Here is a 15,597-nt window from a genome sequence, read left to right on the forward strand (position 1 = left end):
TGAGTGTTATATTGTTGCACTTGAATTGCTGATAAAGAAGTATTGCAATCATTACACACAGAAATGTTCAGAAGTTAATGGAAATGACAATAGACGTGATATTTCAGAGTTATCCAGGAGTAAATTATTTTTATCTCATCTACAAAAAATCATAAAATAGTACTATAATGGAGATTATAATATCAAAATAATATGATTGATGTTAGAAAAAATTTCCTTTCCACATAGGCATGAAATAATATAGTTTTACTAATTTCGCTTTAGATCTAGTATTTACAGGGTTTTCTAACTTACCTTTTTCGGAGAGTAAAAGTGGAATTCAAATATTCTTCTTTCTTGTATGTTCATTGTTTTTTTCAATTATTAGTCAATTTTATGAGCTACTGCTGCTGCCTACTATTGTGTCTCACTTCCCCAATCACATTCAACACTATCCACATCCATTTTTTACACAAATTATTACGAAAATCAAATAAGAAACAACAAATTTGCATTCAAAATACACGCCAAAGGCTGATTTGAATGATGGAAGTATGAAGAACCGACAGGCACGTGACCTAGCGGAAAAAATCGTTACTACGTTCGTTCCATCTTTCCAACTATCTAAAAACAGTTTCCAGAAATTATTTTAGATTTACGGTCTCAATTTACGAAAAAATGCTCAAAGTAGCCTAAAAATATTAATAAAAATAACATAGACACCAGAGAATTGATTTGATTTTAGTTTTTTATTCATGTAGAGGCCAGCAATCAAGTATTATCAGACAGGCAGGCAAGATAAGATAGCGACCGGTCGGCTACAAGGCCAATATTCACTGTTCCCCTTTTTATAGTTAGTTGTGGAATCGCTTTCCTCAGTGAAACAACTCGACGCTAAATTTGTTCTCCGCCATTAATACTACAACGCTTGATAATTTATTCACATATTTCTGGAAACCTGCAGGTAGTATAGTATCTCCTTATTTTGATCAACCAACGGGTGAGTCATTTATGTTTCTTAATTAATATTCGCAATATACAGTCCACTTATTTCAATGCTATTACCGCCCCACCGTTTTGTTCGCTCCGCGCCGGAATTGTGGTCGCACAAAGCCACATTTATTTTAAATTACTCTATTCTATTATAATTTACGTTTTTTTAAATATTACTTCATTCTATTAAAATATTTGTTTTTTTTTTTAAATATCACTCTCTCAAATTTCAAAATGCCTTGCCTGTCTGATACACAAAAATCATGTCTGATTTTGTAGAATTGCTTATCTATTGTAGGCAATAAACGTCCATCAAAATGACCGATAAACAACAATCGGTAACTATCATGTCTGCTAATGAAAAAAGATTACGAATTCTAGAAGCTAGGAAAAATCAATTATTTCAAAGAATACAGCAGAATTATGATGTAAGCAAAAATCTTTCAGTTTCGGGTAATAGAAATATATTTTTAAATAAAATAGGTACTATCAAAGAAACTAGAGATGAATTTCGATCTTTAATGAACGAAATAAATGAATTATATCATGAAATCAATAACGAGTTTCAACCCAATTTTCAAGCTGTAGACTCTTTCGAAGATTTATACTGCTATATTGTAAGAGTAGAGAAGGCTATTTTATCGCAGGAGAAAAAAGAAAATGAAACAAAATTGTCTACTGAAAGTAAATTAGTATCTGAAATAAAACCAAAAATAAAATTACCAATTTTAGAACTCCCTGGATTTTCAGGAGAAATTTCAGAATGGCCCACATTCTATGAAAGTTTCAGAACGAATATCCACGAAAATACAAATCTTACGGATTGTGATAAAATTAGGTACCTCATTGGAAAATTAAGTAAGAAGGCTTTATCTCTAACATCTGGAATATTGCCTACCGCAGAAAATTATCCTATTCTATGGAAAACCTTGACTGATTAATATCAAGACAAAAGAAACTTAGCTTCTTATTATCTTAATAAGATAATTGACTTCAAACCTATCAAAAGTCAATCATCTAATGGATTAGAATACTTTCTACGAAATTTCGTAGCATCAGTAGATGCTATTAAAGCTCTCAAACTAAATGATTTAACAGATCTCATTATTCTTCAACTAGCTCTCTCAAAACTAGATCCAGCAACGGTGCTTTCTTTTGAAATGGATTCAAGAAAAGACGAAATTCCAACTTATGATAAATTGTTAACTTTTATCAGAGAAAATGAAAAGATTCTATCTCGTAACCCAAAAAAATATTTTCCAGAAAGCTCTTCAATGAAAGATAAAACAAGAACGAATAATAAGCTTCCACATTCTTTCTTTGTCAAGAAAAACAATAATAATTATCAACCGCCAAAATGTGTAATGTGCAGTGAAGTACATCAATTGTATTCATGCCCAGTGTACAAAAGCTTATCTACCGCTAATAGATTCGCGACGGTTAAGGAAAAGAATTTGTGTGTGAACTGTTTATCATCTCAGCACATATCAAAATATTGTAAGAGCACAAAATCATGTTTATTTTGTGGAAAACATCATCATTCTAGTTTACATCGTGACAGTATAGAATTGACAAAGGAATCAGATGTGAATAAGTTTAGTATAATGAAGAAATCTGTTGATTCACCATCAACATCACCACAAGAAGGTGCGTCAGTGTCACATTGTTCAATACATTCGCCTATTGTTAGCTCATTGTCATGTCGGGCGTTGTCACAAACAATGGTCATTCTATCAACCGCAAAAATTATCGTATTTGATTCTATGAATCGTCCTCATGAAGCTCGTGTTCTTTTAGATTCTGCTAGTCAATTGAATTTTATCACAACAGAGTTTCAACGCAAATTAGAACTCAATATTTCTCGTGTAAATTCTAGTGTACAAGGAATTGGTCTTAGTAATCATTCTCTCAAATTCAGCACTGCTTCAACTATTACTTCTCGATTTGACACGCAAAAGACGTATAATTTGGATGCATTCGTTATTGATGAAATAACCGATAATCTGCCAAATCGGTTCTTCTCACTGTAATCATTAAATTATTTGAAAAATGTTCAGCTAGCTGATATAGCTGTAATATTCCTGGAAAAATAGATATTTTATTGGGATCTGAAATTTTCTCATTGATGATGAATTCAAATAAAATTACAGGCCCACCTGGTACTCCAGTCGCTTTATCCACTTGTTTTGGATACATACTCATGGGTAAAATTGATGCTGAAAATACTGCCGATACTCATTCATGTTTTACAGCTACAGAGATTCATCTTAGCTCTCTGATGAGTGTAGAAGAGGTTCCATCGCCATTATTTCTTAACAAAGATGATGAAATTTGTGAGAAACATTTCACCGACACTCATAAACGCTTACCTTCAGGTCGCTATTCTGTACCTCTTCTTTTCAAAGAAAATCCTTCCAATCTTGGAGACTCATTGCCTATTTGTGAAAGACGTTTTCTATCTATGGAGAAACGACTTGAAGCCAATAAAGAATTAAAATTGGAATATCATTCCATTTTAAAAGATTATATTGATCAAGGTCATATGTCGCTCTCATCCTTCACAAATGATAGTTATTACTTACCGCATCATTGTGTTGTGAAACCTGACAACACAACCACTCGCCTTCGGGTTGTATTTGACGCAAGCGCTAAAGCGTCAAATAATCGCTCGCTAAATGATTTACTTTTCACTGGTCCAAAATTACATTGTGATTTGATAGCAGTGCTCCTAAGATTTCGCTTATTTCCAATTGCTATCACTGCTGACGTAAAGCAAATGTACCGTCAAATTGAAGTCAATGAGGATGATAGGAAATATCAGAAAATTCTATGGAGATTCTCTCCAAATGAAAACCTTGAGTGTTGGACACTTAATACTGTAACATTTGGCGTTAAATCAGCACCCTTCCTAGCGATTCGTGTCACACGACAATTGGGAGAAGATGAAAAATCACAATTCCCGGATGCCGCCTTTGTAATTGAAAATTCAATTTACATGGATGATTTAGTTTGTAGTGTGAAAAATATTCATGAAGCTAAGAACCTGTATAGTCAACTACGAAGTTTGTTTAAAGCTGGAAAATTTGAAATGGTAAAATGGTCAAGCAGTTCATCTCATCTCCTGTCAATTATACCCAAAGAAGATCAATTGCAGAATACAAAAAAGTTTCAAGATGATGATGTAACAAAAATTCTAGGCCTAAGATGGGTCCCGTCTGATGATTGCTTTAATTTCAATATTCGATGTGAAAACAAGAGTTGTACAAAACGCAATATCCTTTCAACAATAGCTAGAATATTTGATCCATTGGGTCTTCTTGCTCCAGTCACGCTTCTCGCTAAATGTATTATGAAAAAATTGTGGATTTTGAAAATAGATTGGGATGATATTCCCCCAGATGATATTGTTCATGTATGGAATGAATTCCAGTCGCAATTACCCACCTTGGAAAAGATGAAAATTCCTCGGAATATTTTTATCATTGAAAATCAGACAGCAGATCTGATAGGATTTTGTGACGCTTCTCAGATCGGAATGGGATGTGTTGTTTACGCGAGAGCTCAACAACCAAATGGAAGTTATAAGATAAATGTTCTATGCGCTAAATCCCGTGTAGCACCCATGAAAATTAGTACGATTCCACGCTTAGAATTGTGCGCTGCTGTCATGCTTGCACGTCTAATTGAATTTGTTACCAAAGAGTATCAAAATCAATTCAACTTCAAAAATATTTTTGCGTTTTCCGATTCAATGATAGTGCTTCAATGGATTAACAATGATGCATCTCGCTGGAAAACATTTGTCGCTAACCGAGTTGTCTTCATTCAAGAGAAATTACCTCCATCATTCTGGTCTCACATCAATGGACCAGAAAACCCCGCTGATTGTCTTTCTCGCGGCTTATTACCGAAAAATATAATTGAAAATCAACTTTGGCTCAATGGTCCTGAATGGTTGAATGGAGATTATGATCGTTGGTCGAAAAATCCTATTGACTTGACAATTGAAAACGCAGTAGAACAACGTAGTCTAGTTGTGACCGAGAAAACGATCTACCCGCTAAGAGAATTGATAGAGCGATGCTCCTCGTATAATAAAATATTGAGAAGTACAGTTTATATTTTGAGATTCATAAAGAAACTTCCACGCAATTCGCTGATACAAGCTTCCGATTTATCCGCCGCCGAGTTGTTTCTAGTTGGAGAAGTACAAAGAGAAAAATTCACTTCCGAAATGTCATTGCTTGATAAAAATAAGAGCTGTCGTACGTTCAAATGCTCAATCCATTTTTAGATGGAAAATTAATACGCGTAGGAGGGAGATTAATTCATTCAGAAATCTCTTATGAGAGAAAACATCCATTACTATTACCAAAGAGAGATAATTTTACTAATCGCTTAATAGTACATTATCATGAAAGAAATCTACATACTGGACCTTCACTTGTCCTAGCGCTAATAAGACAACGATTTTGGATATTAGGAGGTAGAAATGTTGTGCGAAATGTGATAAGATCCTGTAATATTTGCTTCAAATGCAATCCAAAACCATCATTCCCCATGATGGGAAATCTTCCGGCAGGAAGAGTAAATCAATGTCGAGCATTTTATCACACAGGAGTAGATTATGCAGGCCCATTTTGGGTGTCTTGGTCTAGACGAAGGGGAGTCCGACCGCAGAAGGCTTACCTGTGTCTGTTTGTTTGTCTAACTATCAAAGCCGTACATCTAGAATTAGCATCCGACTTATCAACTAAAACATTCCTATCCGCATTCAAAAGGTTCTTATCTCGTTGTGGACCCTGTAAATATGTATATTCAGATTGCGGTACCAATTTTATTGGAGCAAAAACTGAATTGAAAGAAATATATCAACTAATACAATCGAACGATTATGTACAAACACTTGGCTCAGAATTGGCTAGTAACGAAATAGAATGGAAATTCAATCCGCCCTCTGCTCCACATTTCGGTGGCTTGTGGGAGGCTAATGTGAAATCGGTAAAATCGCATCTTTATAAAGTAATTGGATCACAGATTCTAAGTTATGAAGAATTGTCTACAGTGCTGTGTCAAATTGAAGCAATATTGAACTCACGCCCGTTGTACTGTTTGAGTTGTGATCCGAGTGAACCCTCAGCTTTGACACCCGCGCATTTCATGTTCCAACAACCGCTGCATGGATTCCCAGCAAGTCATGTTTTGAACGAAGAAACCAATCATCTGGGTAGATATCAATTACTTGATCGTTTGATTCAAGAGTTTTGGAGAAGGTGGAACATAGAATATCTCCATAATATGCAAAAGAGACAAAAATGGATGACTCCCACTAATCCAATAGAAGTTGGATCTATTGTTATAATAAAAACTGACAATAGTCCTCCGCTCCACTGCATCGCTTATGGTTTATAAGCCAGTTATAGCCTATTATTTTACAATCGAGAATATGAGTTTATTTTTTTATTATTCTATTTTTATTTATTATCTTATTTCGCGTTTAGCCGTAATTATTTGCAGTTTCCATTACCTTTGTCACAATTTCCTTCCTTTAAACCTTTCTCTTCCGCGGGCCTCTTTCCCCTAAACCCTTCAGTGAAAGCCTCCACTGAAGTGAAGATCTTTCCTCTTCCTGTCTTAGTTTTTTCTCGCGTTTTTCGCTTAATCTTCCCGTTTTTTCATATGTGGTTCAGAAACTGTCGTTTCAGGGCGGGGGAGTATGTAGAGGCCAGCAATCAAGTATTATCAGACAGGCAGGCAAGATAAGATAGCGACCGGTCGGCTACAAGGCCAATATTCACTTTTCCCCTTTTTATAGTTAGTTGTGGAATCGCTTTCCTCAGTGAAACAACTCGACGCTAAATTTGTTCTCCGCCATTAATACTACAACGCTTGATACTTTATTCACATATTTCTGGAAACCTGCAGGTAGTACAGTATCTCCTTATTTTGATCAACCAACGGGTGAGTCATTTATGTTTCTTAATTAATATTCGCAATATACAGTCCACTTATTTCAATGCTATTACCGCCCCACCAATTCACATGGATATCAATGAACAGTAATTATTTAACCTCAAAATTCAAATTTCATTAATGTGTATTTGCTAGAGTACATTTCTCATTGCTTGCAGTTGCAATAATAATTATCAATAGAAAAGAAACATTATTTATTATTAAATGATAAGAAGTAATTATTTAATTATGATTTACATGAACATTATTCTTATTTTGGATTACTAGAATGAGATTTTATTAGAAATGTAGCCATTGAAATGATTCTTATCCAAACACAGTCATTCTAACCAACTTAATTTTGGCTTTTGCGCACCAATCATCCATATAACCCAATAACTGTTTTGTGTTGCCATGTTGCAAATCTGGAGTACAGAAAGTAATCACTTTGTGCACTAGTGCGGAAAAGTGATTCTTTGCATTCTGTATACAGTGCAGGAATGGTCACTTTTCAAGGAAACTGTAGGAAATATTTATTTGTATATCTAGAGTGAAAAGTACGACTTTTTCTCCCTGAGGGAAAAGTTTGAAGCCCGAGGCGAAGCCGAGGGCAACAATTTTCCTGAGGGAGAAAAAGTATTTTTCACTCGTGATGTACACAACATTTTTCCTCCATCTACATTTTTTTATAGAAACTGCAAATAAAATCATTTTAATAACTTACGTATTGGTGACAATATTTCCTAACAACATAACCTAAAATCTAAAACTTTAAAACCGGCCGTCTGATTGACACTGCCAATTGCGCTATCTATCGGCTAAAGTTGTAACAAGTATATCAGCTGGGTGTTTACCAAAAATGGCTGACTCCAGATCACGCGGTTCAGATTTGAATTGCAGATCAAAAATATTCGTTGGCTGGTATTTTGAATAGAATAAGATATTTTAAAAATTGTATAAATTTTTATCGTCTACTAATATTAAGAATATAATATCATACAAACATATATTTCATGAGTTGATCAAATTTCTGGTTGTGGTATTGAATTCAGTTGACTCAATGACAGACACCTCTTTATGCTTTCTCATCTGAGCTTAGACCTTCTAACCTATTATAATGTAAGTTTTTAAAATAGAGATGCTTCCCATGTTATTTAAATGGAGTCACTTTTACTCCCTAGGGAGTTTTTCTGTTTTTTACTACCGAGAGCGAAAAAGTGACACTTTAGTATTATGTTTCAGGGAGTAAAGTAAGTACTTTAGCCAGTAGGTGGAGGAAAAGAGTATTTAGCTGATATTAGCATTCAAAATTAGATTCTAATTTTTGAGGTTAGTTTTCGATCTTCTTCGACGACACTGGCGACAGACAGAACACTTTTATGGCGCATGCGTAATGAATAGTCACCGCTTCAATAACATAACCTCACTTTTTTGCCATTTGTTTAGAATAATAATTTTAATAACATCACTGTCGGATGAATTACAGTGTTGCTGGATTGTGAAACCGTTGAAATCTTGGTTAGTTAACCGGAAAACTTAATCTGAATTGAAAATTAACTGATCTTTGTGGAACAGAAATGAATCCGTAAAACTAATGCTGATTTGTTAATTGGCTTTAATGTCCATATTTTAACAGACGTACGTGCAACTGGCCCATAGTTTTGAAACTTCGTTTTCCTGATGCAATGTTTAGGCCTACACGTGGCATGCATTATTAATTTTTCAGCTAGAACAGCTTTTTGAGACAAAGTGCTAAATAAACGTCTACAGTTTCATCAATACAATATGAAAGCGCATGCAGTTAATATGTCTTTGAATAAAGGTGTTGATATTTACATAGGCTAAAGAAATTATTCTCTTCTATTTTCATTTAATTAAAATTTCAAAATTATTCGAGCCCTGATAGAATGACTGACTCACTGTACATCAGTCAGTCGAAAATGTTAATATTGGAATGAGGGGTATTTGGGCAAGCTGAGCAAAAAAATAAGGTCATATGAACCTTTTCGTTATATCTTCAAATGAAAAATGAGTTTTGTGGGTTGTCAAAACTCCTTCTGAAAGGAAAACTATTTAACTTATTCTATCTTTTAGTAAAATAACAATGATCATCCATCCATCTATTATCTTCTATACTATAATAAAGGAAAAAACTGGATTATACACGTATACAGGTGTAAAGTAGTATAGGAAAATTATGTTTGACGCATCATAATGTCTGAACTACTGGACTGATTAACTTGAAATTTTGCTTATAGATTCTTGCTTAACCGAGAATGGTTATAAACCTATTTTAAATTCTTCAATTGCTTATATGATTACATCAAGTTTACAGTTTGTCAAGTTTTCAATTATTTGTCATGCTTTCAGTTGTTGTAAGGAAGCAGCAGAACATTTTTCTTAAAAGGGAAATTAGAAGATAGGTATGATTGGGGATCCTTTTCGAATGATAAAAACAGGTTTTCCGTCGCACCCAAATTTTTTCCGCCATATTGAATCCAACTAATTTTTTTAATTGAAAGGTGGTCATATGATACATGATTCCGATACAGGATTTCCAGAGAAAAGGTATGGTGAAAACCGCACATCGATATCTCAAACCTTTTAAAATTTATTCTCATTCATTTCCTTTATTATAGTATAGAAGGTGATAGATAAATGGATGATATATCCATCTATCTATCATCTTCTATACTATAATAGAGGAAAGAACTGGCTTAAAGACGTATACACGTGTAGAGGATAGGGAAATTATGTTTAACGCATCATCACGTCTGAACTACTGGACTGATTTACTTGAAATGCTGCTTATAAATTGTTAATCAACCGAGGATTCTTATAGGCCTATTTTCAATTCTTCTGGATTTCATTACGTCAAGTTTTAAAACAGACCCTTGCGAAGCACGGGTTACCTGCTAGTGTAATAATAAACAAGAATTTTCATATTTATTTTTATAATCATGTTTGTTATAAAAAGGAGATACATTATCTTATAAAAGTTAATTTAGGGCTCACTATGTGAATAATTATCTCTATCGTGAATCATGATTGTAAAGCTAGGTATTATTTTTTGAACATAAATAGCTTCAGATTTTGTCAATTGTGGCACAAGAAGGGACTACTGGTACTTCCAGTCCAGCTTAGTGCAATTATTGAGTGAATTTTTAAAGTGTCATGGAAATGTTTGAAATGATATAAAACTGAACCAAAATATTATACATTTTTTTGAATTGATATTTTTGTTGTTTATTAGCATTATGGTTGGAATTTTTTATTTTCATAATAGAATGCCTCAATATCCATAATTTGAAGTACTCTCACTTGAAGTCCGTTGTCTACTGTTCACAGAACTATTTGTACATTATATATCAAATAATATGCTATTGACTTTGAAAGAGTTAAAAACACGGATTACGATGATTTTCCAAGTCTCTTTGTCTTGTTTTACATTTGCCAAATGATCATTCATATCCAGACTCAGTGTCACAAATGATTCCCATTTTTTCATAAAGAAAATCAACAAATAAAAGTTTGATTCTGAATCTCAAGAGTCAGAAGAAACCCAAGAAGACTCTGAATCTTCTATAGGTTCAGGACCCGAAAAAATGCAAAATATGAACCAGCTTTGAGAAGCTATTATTATTTTTAGAAGTCACCTTGATACGTAAAAATGATTCATCCAATTATTATCATAGGAGAAATTAATTTGCTTTCTCATTTAATTTTCTTCTGACGCAGAAAATGTGGGAGGAGAGATGGGGAAGCATCAGTGAGTACAATCTCATAACCACTGAGCAATACCTTGAAGACATGCATCATGTCATCGGTGACAAGTCGCTGAGGAAGAAAATTCATTACTTTCTTCCATACCTGTTCAAAGTAAGTAGAGCTCGTTTAAATTCCAATAATTAGAGTTTCCAATTAATATGTTAATAGAGGCAGACGAACCGTACACATAATCATATAAAACATGTACCGAAATAAAAGCCGCTCTTGGCCGTCCTAGAGACGTTAACCAATACATGTACTGTTCGTTGAGTTCCCCGTTCTAACCATAAAGAAGCTTTCTTTATATGATGAAAATTAATTTTGTGCCTCAATAAATGAAATTTCTTTAAACCATACACGATAACATGCAACTTCCGAGCTCAACCAAACCGTATTATAAATAGAATTGACTTGACTGTTTGCCGAAGACTATTAACTTCAATAAGAAATATATTTATTATCATGGTAGCCTACCTGAACATTTTCCAATGAAAAATATTAATAAGACGTCCATTAGAAAAAATTTAGTTGAATATTGAATGGATGAAATGTATCTCACCTCATAAATGATTGATATTCTTATCTTTTGTCATCTCTATGTACGGTATATTTTAGTTTTTATTAATGTTTTTTGTATTACCATCTTTAATAATGAACTAGTTTTGTTTCTATTTTCTCTAATATCGATCTATCGATTGAAGAATGATTGTTTGAATGAATGTTTTATTCATTTATAGAGTTAACATTTCTAATATTGATGCTCATTGCAGCACTCAAACTTCTGGTCTTGCTGGCGATGCCTATAAGGTTATGTTGAGAAAATGATAATTTCTTGTTTTTGTTTAAATCAAGTATTTTATTGGTGTTTTTGTTTCCAAAATTGTACGGTATTATGACAAGTAGAGGGAGAGAATTTATAGCGAAAAAAATTGCATGGTTGCCTGTAAAGTCGGTATACAGGCGAAAGTTTCACGTGACAACGACTTGAGTGGTAAAATAATTTTAATGTGAATATTCATTCGTATAGTAGGAAGAAGGATGGAATAATAGTAACAATTTAAAACATTTATTTATACAAAGAATTATATTTAAAACATTAATTTATACAAAGAATCTCGCACTGAACCACAACATTGTGATTACTACAACATAACCTAAGCAGGTTCACCTAAGCAGGTTTACTACATTCACCTAAGCAGGCGCAGTCGCAGGAGATTGCTTGCGGCGCCTGCGCAGGTTGACTGCTCCGTTTCACTCTCTCTCCAGGTGAATGCCTTCCGGTTGCTGTTGCGTTGGTTGCTCGCCACTGCTCCTATTCGTGCTCTTTCCAGACGACCGTGAACCGAAACGAACGCTCTCACTCGCACTCATTGTGAGCGCATAACGTGGGAACGTAACGCAGTTTCTTGAAGTGTCACCCGGCAAACCAATTTATAAGACGTTATCACGTCAAAATAAAAAATCACAGTATGCATCAATCATATTATTCATGCAAAGAAATTCAACATTAACAAATTCAAATTCTGTAGACAGTTCCAACTAATACATCAAACTAATTTTGATACCAATTATACACATCTCATCATGTCAGTTTTTTGACAATCATCTGTTACAATTTAATATTGTTGAGAAAAAATGTATGGTGTGAAAATTTATGTAAAGAGATTCACATTGGTAAATCATGGTTGAATTTTTCATCTACAGGCTGTTGACAATGACAAAGATGGATCGATAACAATTGAAGAGTTCAAATTATTTTTTCAGTGTTTGGGCTTATCTTCAGAGGTAAGTAAAAGATGAAAATCTCATTTTCATTCAAACTTGAAGAAGTCTCACTCATTGCTGATTCTAGTACAGTTGTATTTTTGCAAATGTAGGTAGTTATGTAAAATTGAGCAGTAATGAACTGTTCCAAGAATGTTCAGAATCCCGACCACTGAGTTAAATGGGCTTACTGAAGTCAAATTCAAATGTTTTCAAACAAAAAATTGATACATCTGAACGATAAATTCAGCGCAGTTAGAAAATGGTATATAAACCTTGTCTGATTAACTGCTGTCAGAACAGTCGTGAGTTCAAATTCCGCCAAACGTGAGATACAGAGTGGGGCAGAGCCGATTGACGAGTTTGGAAGGGTTGAATGTAATGAACCGTTCAACTTGGAAAAAATTCTTCAATGGGTTCAATTCAGTTTGAAATGTAGTTTTTATTGTTAATTTTTGAAAATTATATCAATACACTGATGTAGCGTATTTTTGAAACGTATTTTGGCACACTGCGATTGGTAAGGCCTGGATCTCTTTTCTGATTCGCTCTTTTAGTTCTTCCAAGGTGTGTGGGCGATGTTTGAAAACTTTATTTTTGAGGTAACCCCCATAGAAAAAGATCACATAATATGCTTAAATCGGGTGAGCGTGCTGGCCATAGTTCTTTGAGAATGGCAACATCACCGTCAATGTCACCTCCCAGCGCTATGTGACTATGTTACAAACGTTTCTGCGCCCCAAATTGGAAGAATTTGCTAAGAAACATGACTTTGGAGGAATATGGTTTTAGCAGGATAAAGCTACAGTCCACACAGGGCGCATTTCAATGAATGAGTTGAGACAAATGTTCCCAGGGCGGCTTATCTCACTAAGGGTGGACTTGAGGTGGCTGGCACGCTACTCACCCGATTCAAGCATATATGATCTTTTTCTATGGGGTTACCTCAAAAATAACGTTTTCAAACATCACCTACACACCTTGGAAAAACTAAAGAAGCGAATCAGATAAGAGATCCAGGCCTTACCAATCGCAGTGTGCCAAAATGTGTTTCAAAACTTCAAAAATACGCTACATTAGTGTACCGGTATTACTGCTGATGGCCGCCATTCAAATGATTAATTTTCATAAATTAACAATAAAAACTACATTTCAAACCCATTAAATAATTTTTTCCAAGTTGAACGGTTCATTACTTATAACCCTTCCAAACTCGTCAATCGGCTCTGCCCCACTCTGTATTACTTGATGATCACTTCTAATATCATATCACCCACGCACAAGCCAAACGCTTATATCTGGGCATCTTCCAGCATATTGACGAATTTTTACCTATTTCTGTTGTACAGCTCCAGATCTTTCAAACTAATTCTTAAACCTTGCTAAATTGTTTTTATTGTGATATTTTTTGATTTCATATTTATTTTATATTTTTCAGGATGCAGTAGTATCTTTTCACTTGATAGACGAAAACTGTGATGGGAATTTAAGCTCAGAAGAATTTGTCAAGCTTGGAAAAGAATTTTTCCTAAGCAGAGATCAAAAGAAGCCAAGTAAGATGTTTTGGGGCCCTCTCATCTAATTCCATGCATAATTCATAATTTGGTCAAGTGCCTTAGAGAGGGATTTCACTGAACTGTAATTGAGATACTAATATTATTTTATGTTTACTAGTTTGCCATAAGTGATAGACCGGCATACTATCGACTAAGAATTGAATTTGATTTTAATTTCAGCAAAATTATATCGCTGTTCGAGCTGGCTATTAGCTATAGGCTCTAGCTATAGTTCTTGACTAATTAGATTTTATTTCTCAACTTTCTTTGTGATCAGCATTCTTGACTTTTCCAACAAGTTGCATTGATGTACATATTGTTTATCTAGATTCTAGTACATAAATAAAGTAGATTTATAACATGTATGTGTGAGTGTGTTAATTGTTAACTGTTCACTGATGGTTGACAAAACTTATTCCAATTCGTCTCAGTTAGGAATGAGATCTAATATTCAATTAGCCTGCTTCAATGTGTGGTATTATCCAAAAAACTGCAATGTCATTGAAACCAGGCAACAGTATACTCCTCAATACAATAGCACTGACACTTTTCTCTAACTTTCTATTTATTGATTCTTTATCACAAATGACAATGTATTGCCAGGTATTGCAAGACCCATTGCATACTAGCACTACATTATAATGGAAACAAATGAACAATTATTAACATATTCAGAACAGAAAATAAATATGTAGATGAGTGGATAACTTTTAGAAACAGAGAGTAGAACCTATTTGTTATACAGAATAAAAATGAGAATACACCTGAAATTCTATCAATACTAAGTAAATAAAATAACTCAAATTTTCTTAACACACACACACACTCACAACAGAAAAAAACGACATGTTCAGGAATAGCATTCCAAAGTCTTGCAGCAGTCACCGCAAACGAAGAATTGAATCTAGCAGTGCGATGAATAGGAATCTGCAAGGTATACAAATGAGATCTCGTGTTGCGATCTGGATTGACATCAACAAGGCGGATGAAATCATCTGCTAGATAAGTAGGGCCCTCCCTCATAGCCAGAATTTTATATACTTGACAAAGAAGAAAATACTGTCTACGCTTATCCAATTTGAGTCAACCCAACACCATGAAGAATGGAGTGATTCGCGAGAAACGACTAGCATCAAATATGAACCTGACTGCATAGTTCAATGAGCGTTGGAGCCGTCCATTCAACTCATTGTTATGTCGTTATAAGGGATGCAGCAATAATCAAAGAATGGCATTATCAAGGACATGACAAGGGAAGTGCGAACAGCTCTGGGCAGAAATCTTCTTATCCTTCTAAGTTGATACATTCCTCCAAAAACAAAAACCCTATAACAAACATGAGTAACTTGTTCCCGCCAGCTCAATGAGCAATCAATTAATAAGCCTTTGACACTGGAACAGTAAGGAATATTAGTATCATTTATGGTTCAACAGCCTAGGATGTCCAATGACAATACTTTGGGTTTTTGAAGGGTTGAGTGTTAACCTATGAGCAGAAGTCCACTCAACAAGCAATGCAGTGCTGCTATTTTGTAGTGAAGATGATGTGCTAGATATCTGCACCAATCAATCTCTATCAATTATT

At 34.4% G+C, this 15,597-nt stretch overlaps 1 protein-coding gene across 1 annotated transcript in view; it reads left to right on the forward strand.

Annotated features, from left to right (window-relative positions):
* Positions 1-14,377, forward strand: part of LOC111053129 (sarcoplasmic calcium-binding protein) — a 33,249-nt gene extending 18,872 nt beyond the window's left edge. The window contains exons 4-6 of the mRNA XM_022339973.2: positions 10,663-10,803; positions 12,397-12,477; positions 13,895-14,377. Coding sequence (XP_022195665.1) covers positions 10,663-10,803; positions 12,397-12,477; positions 13,895-14,038 — 366 coding nt within the window. The 3' untranslated portion in view covers positions 14,039-14,377. The remainder of the gene's footprint in view (positions 1-10,662; positions 10,804-12,396; positions 12,478-13,894) is intronic.
* The last annotated feature ends 1,220 nt before the right edge of the window (positions 14,378-15,597 follow it).

This window comes from Nilaparvata lugens, chromosome X (assembly GCF_014356525.2).
Source record: "Nilaparvata lugens isolate BPH chromosome X, ASM1435652v1, whole genome shotgun sequence".
NCBI classification, from domain to species: domain Eukaryota; kingdom Metazoa; phylum Arthropoda; class Insecta; order Hemiptera; family Delphacidae; genus Nilaparvata; species Nilaparvata lugens.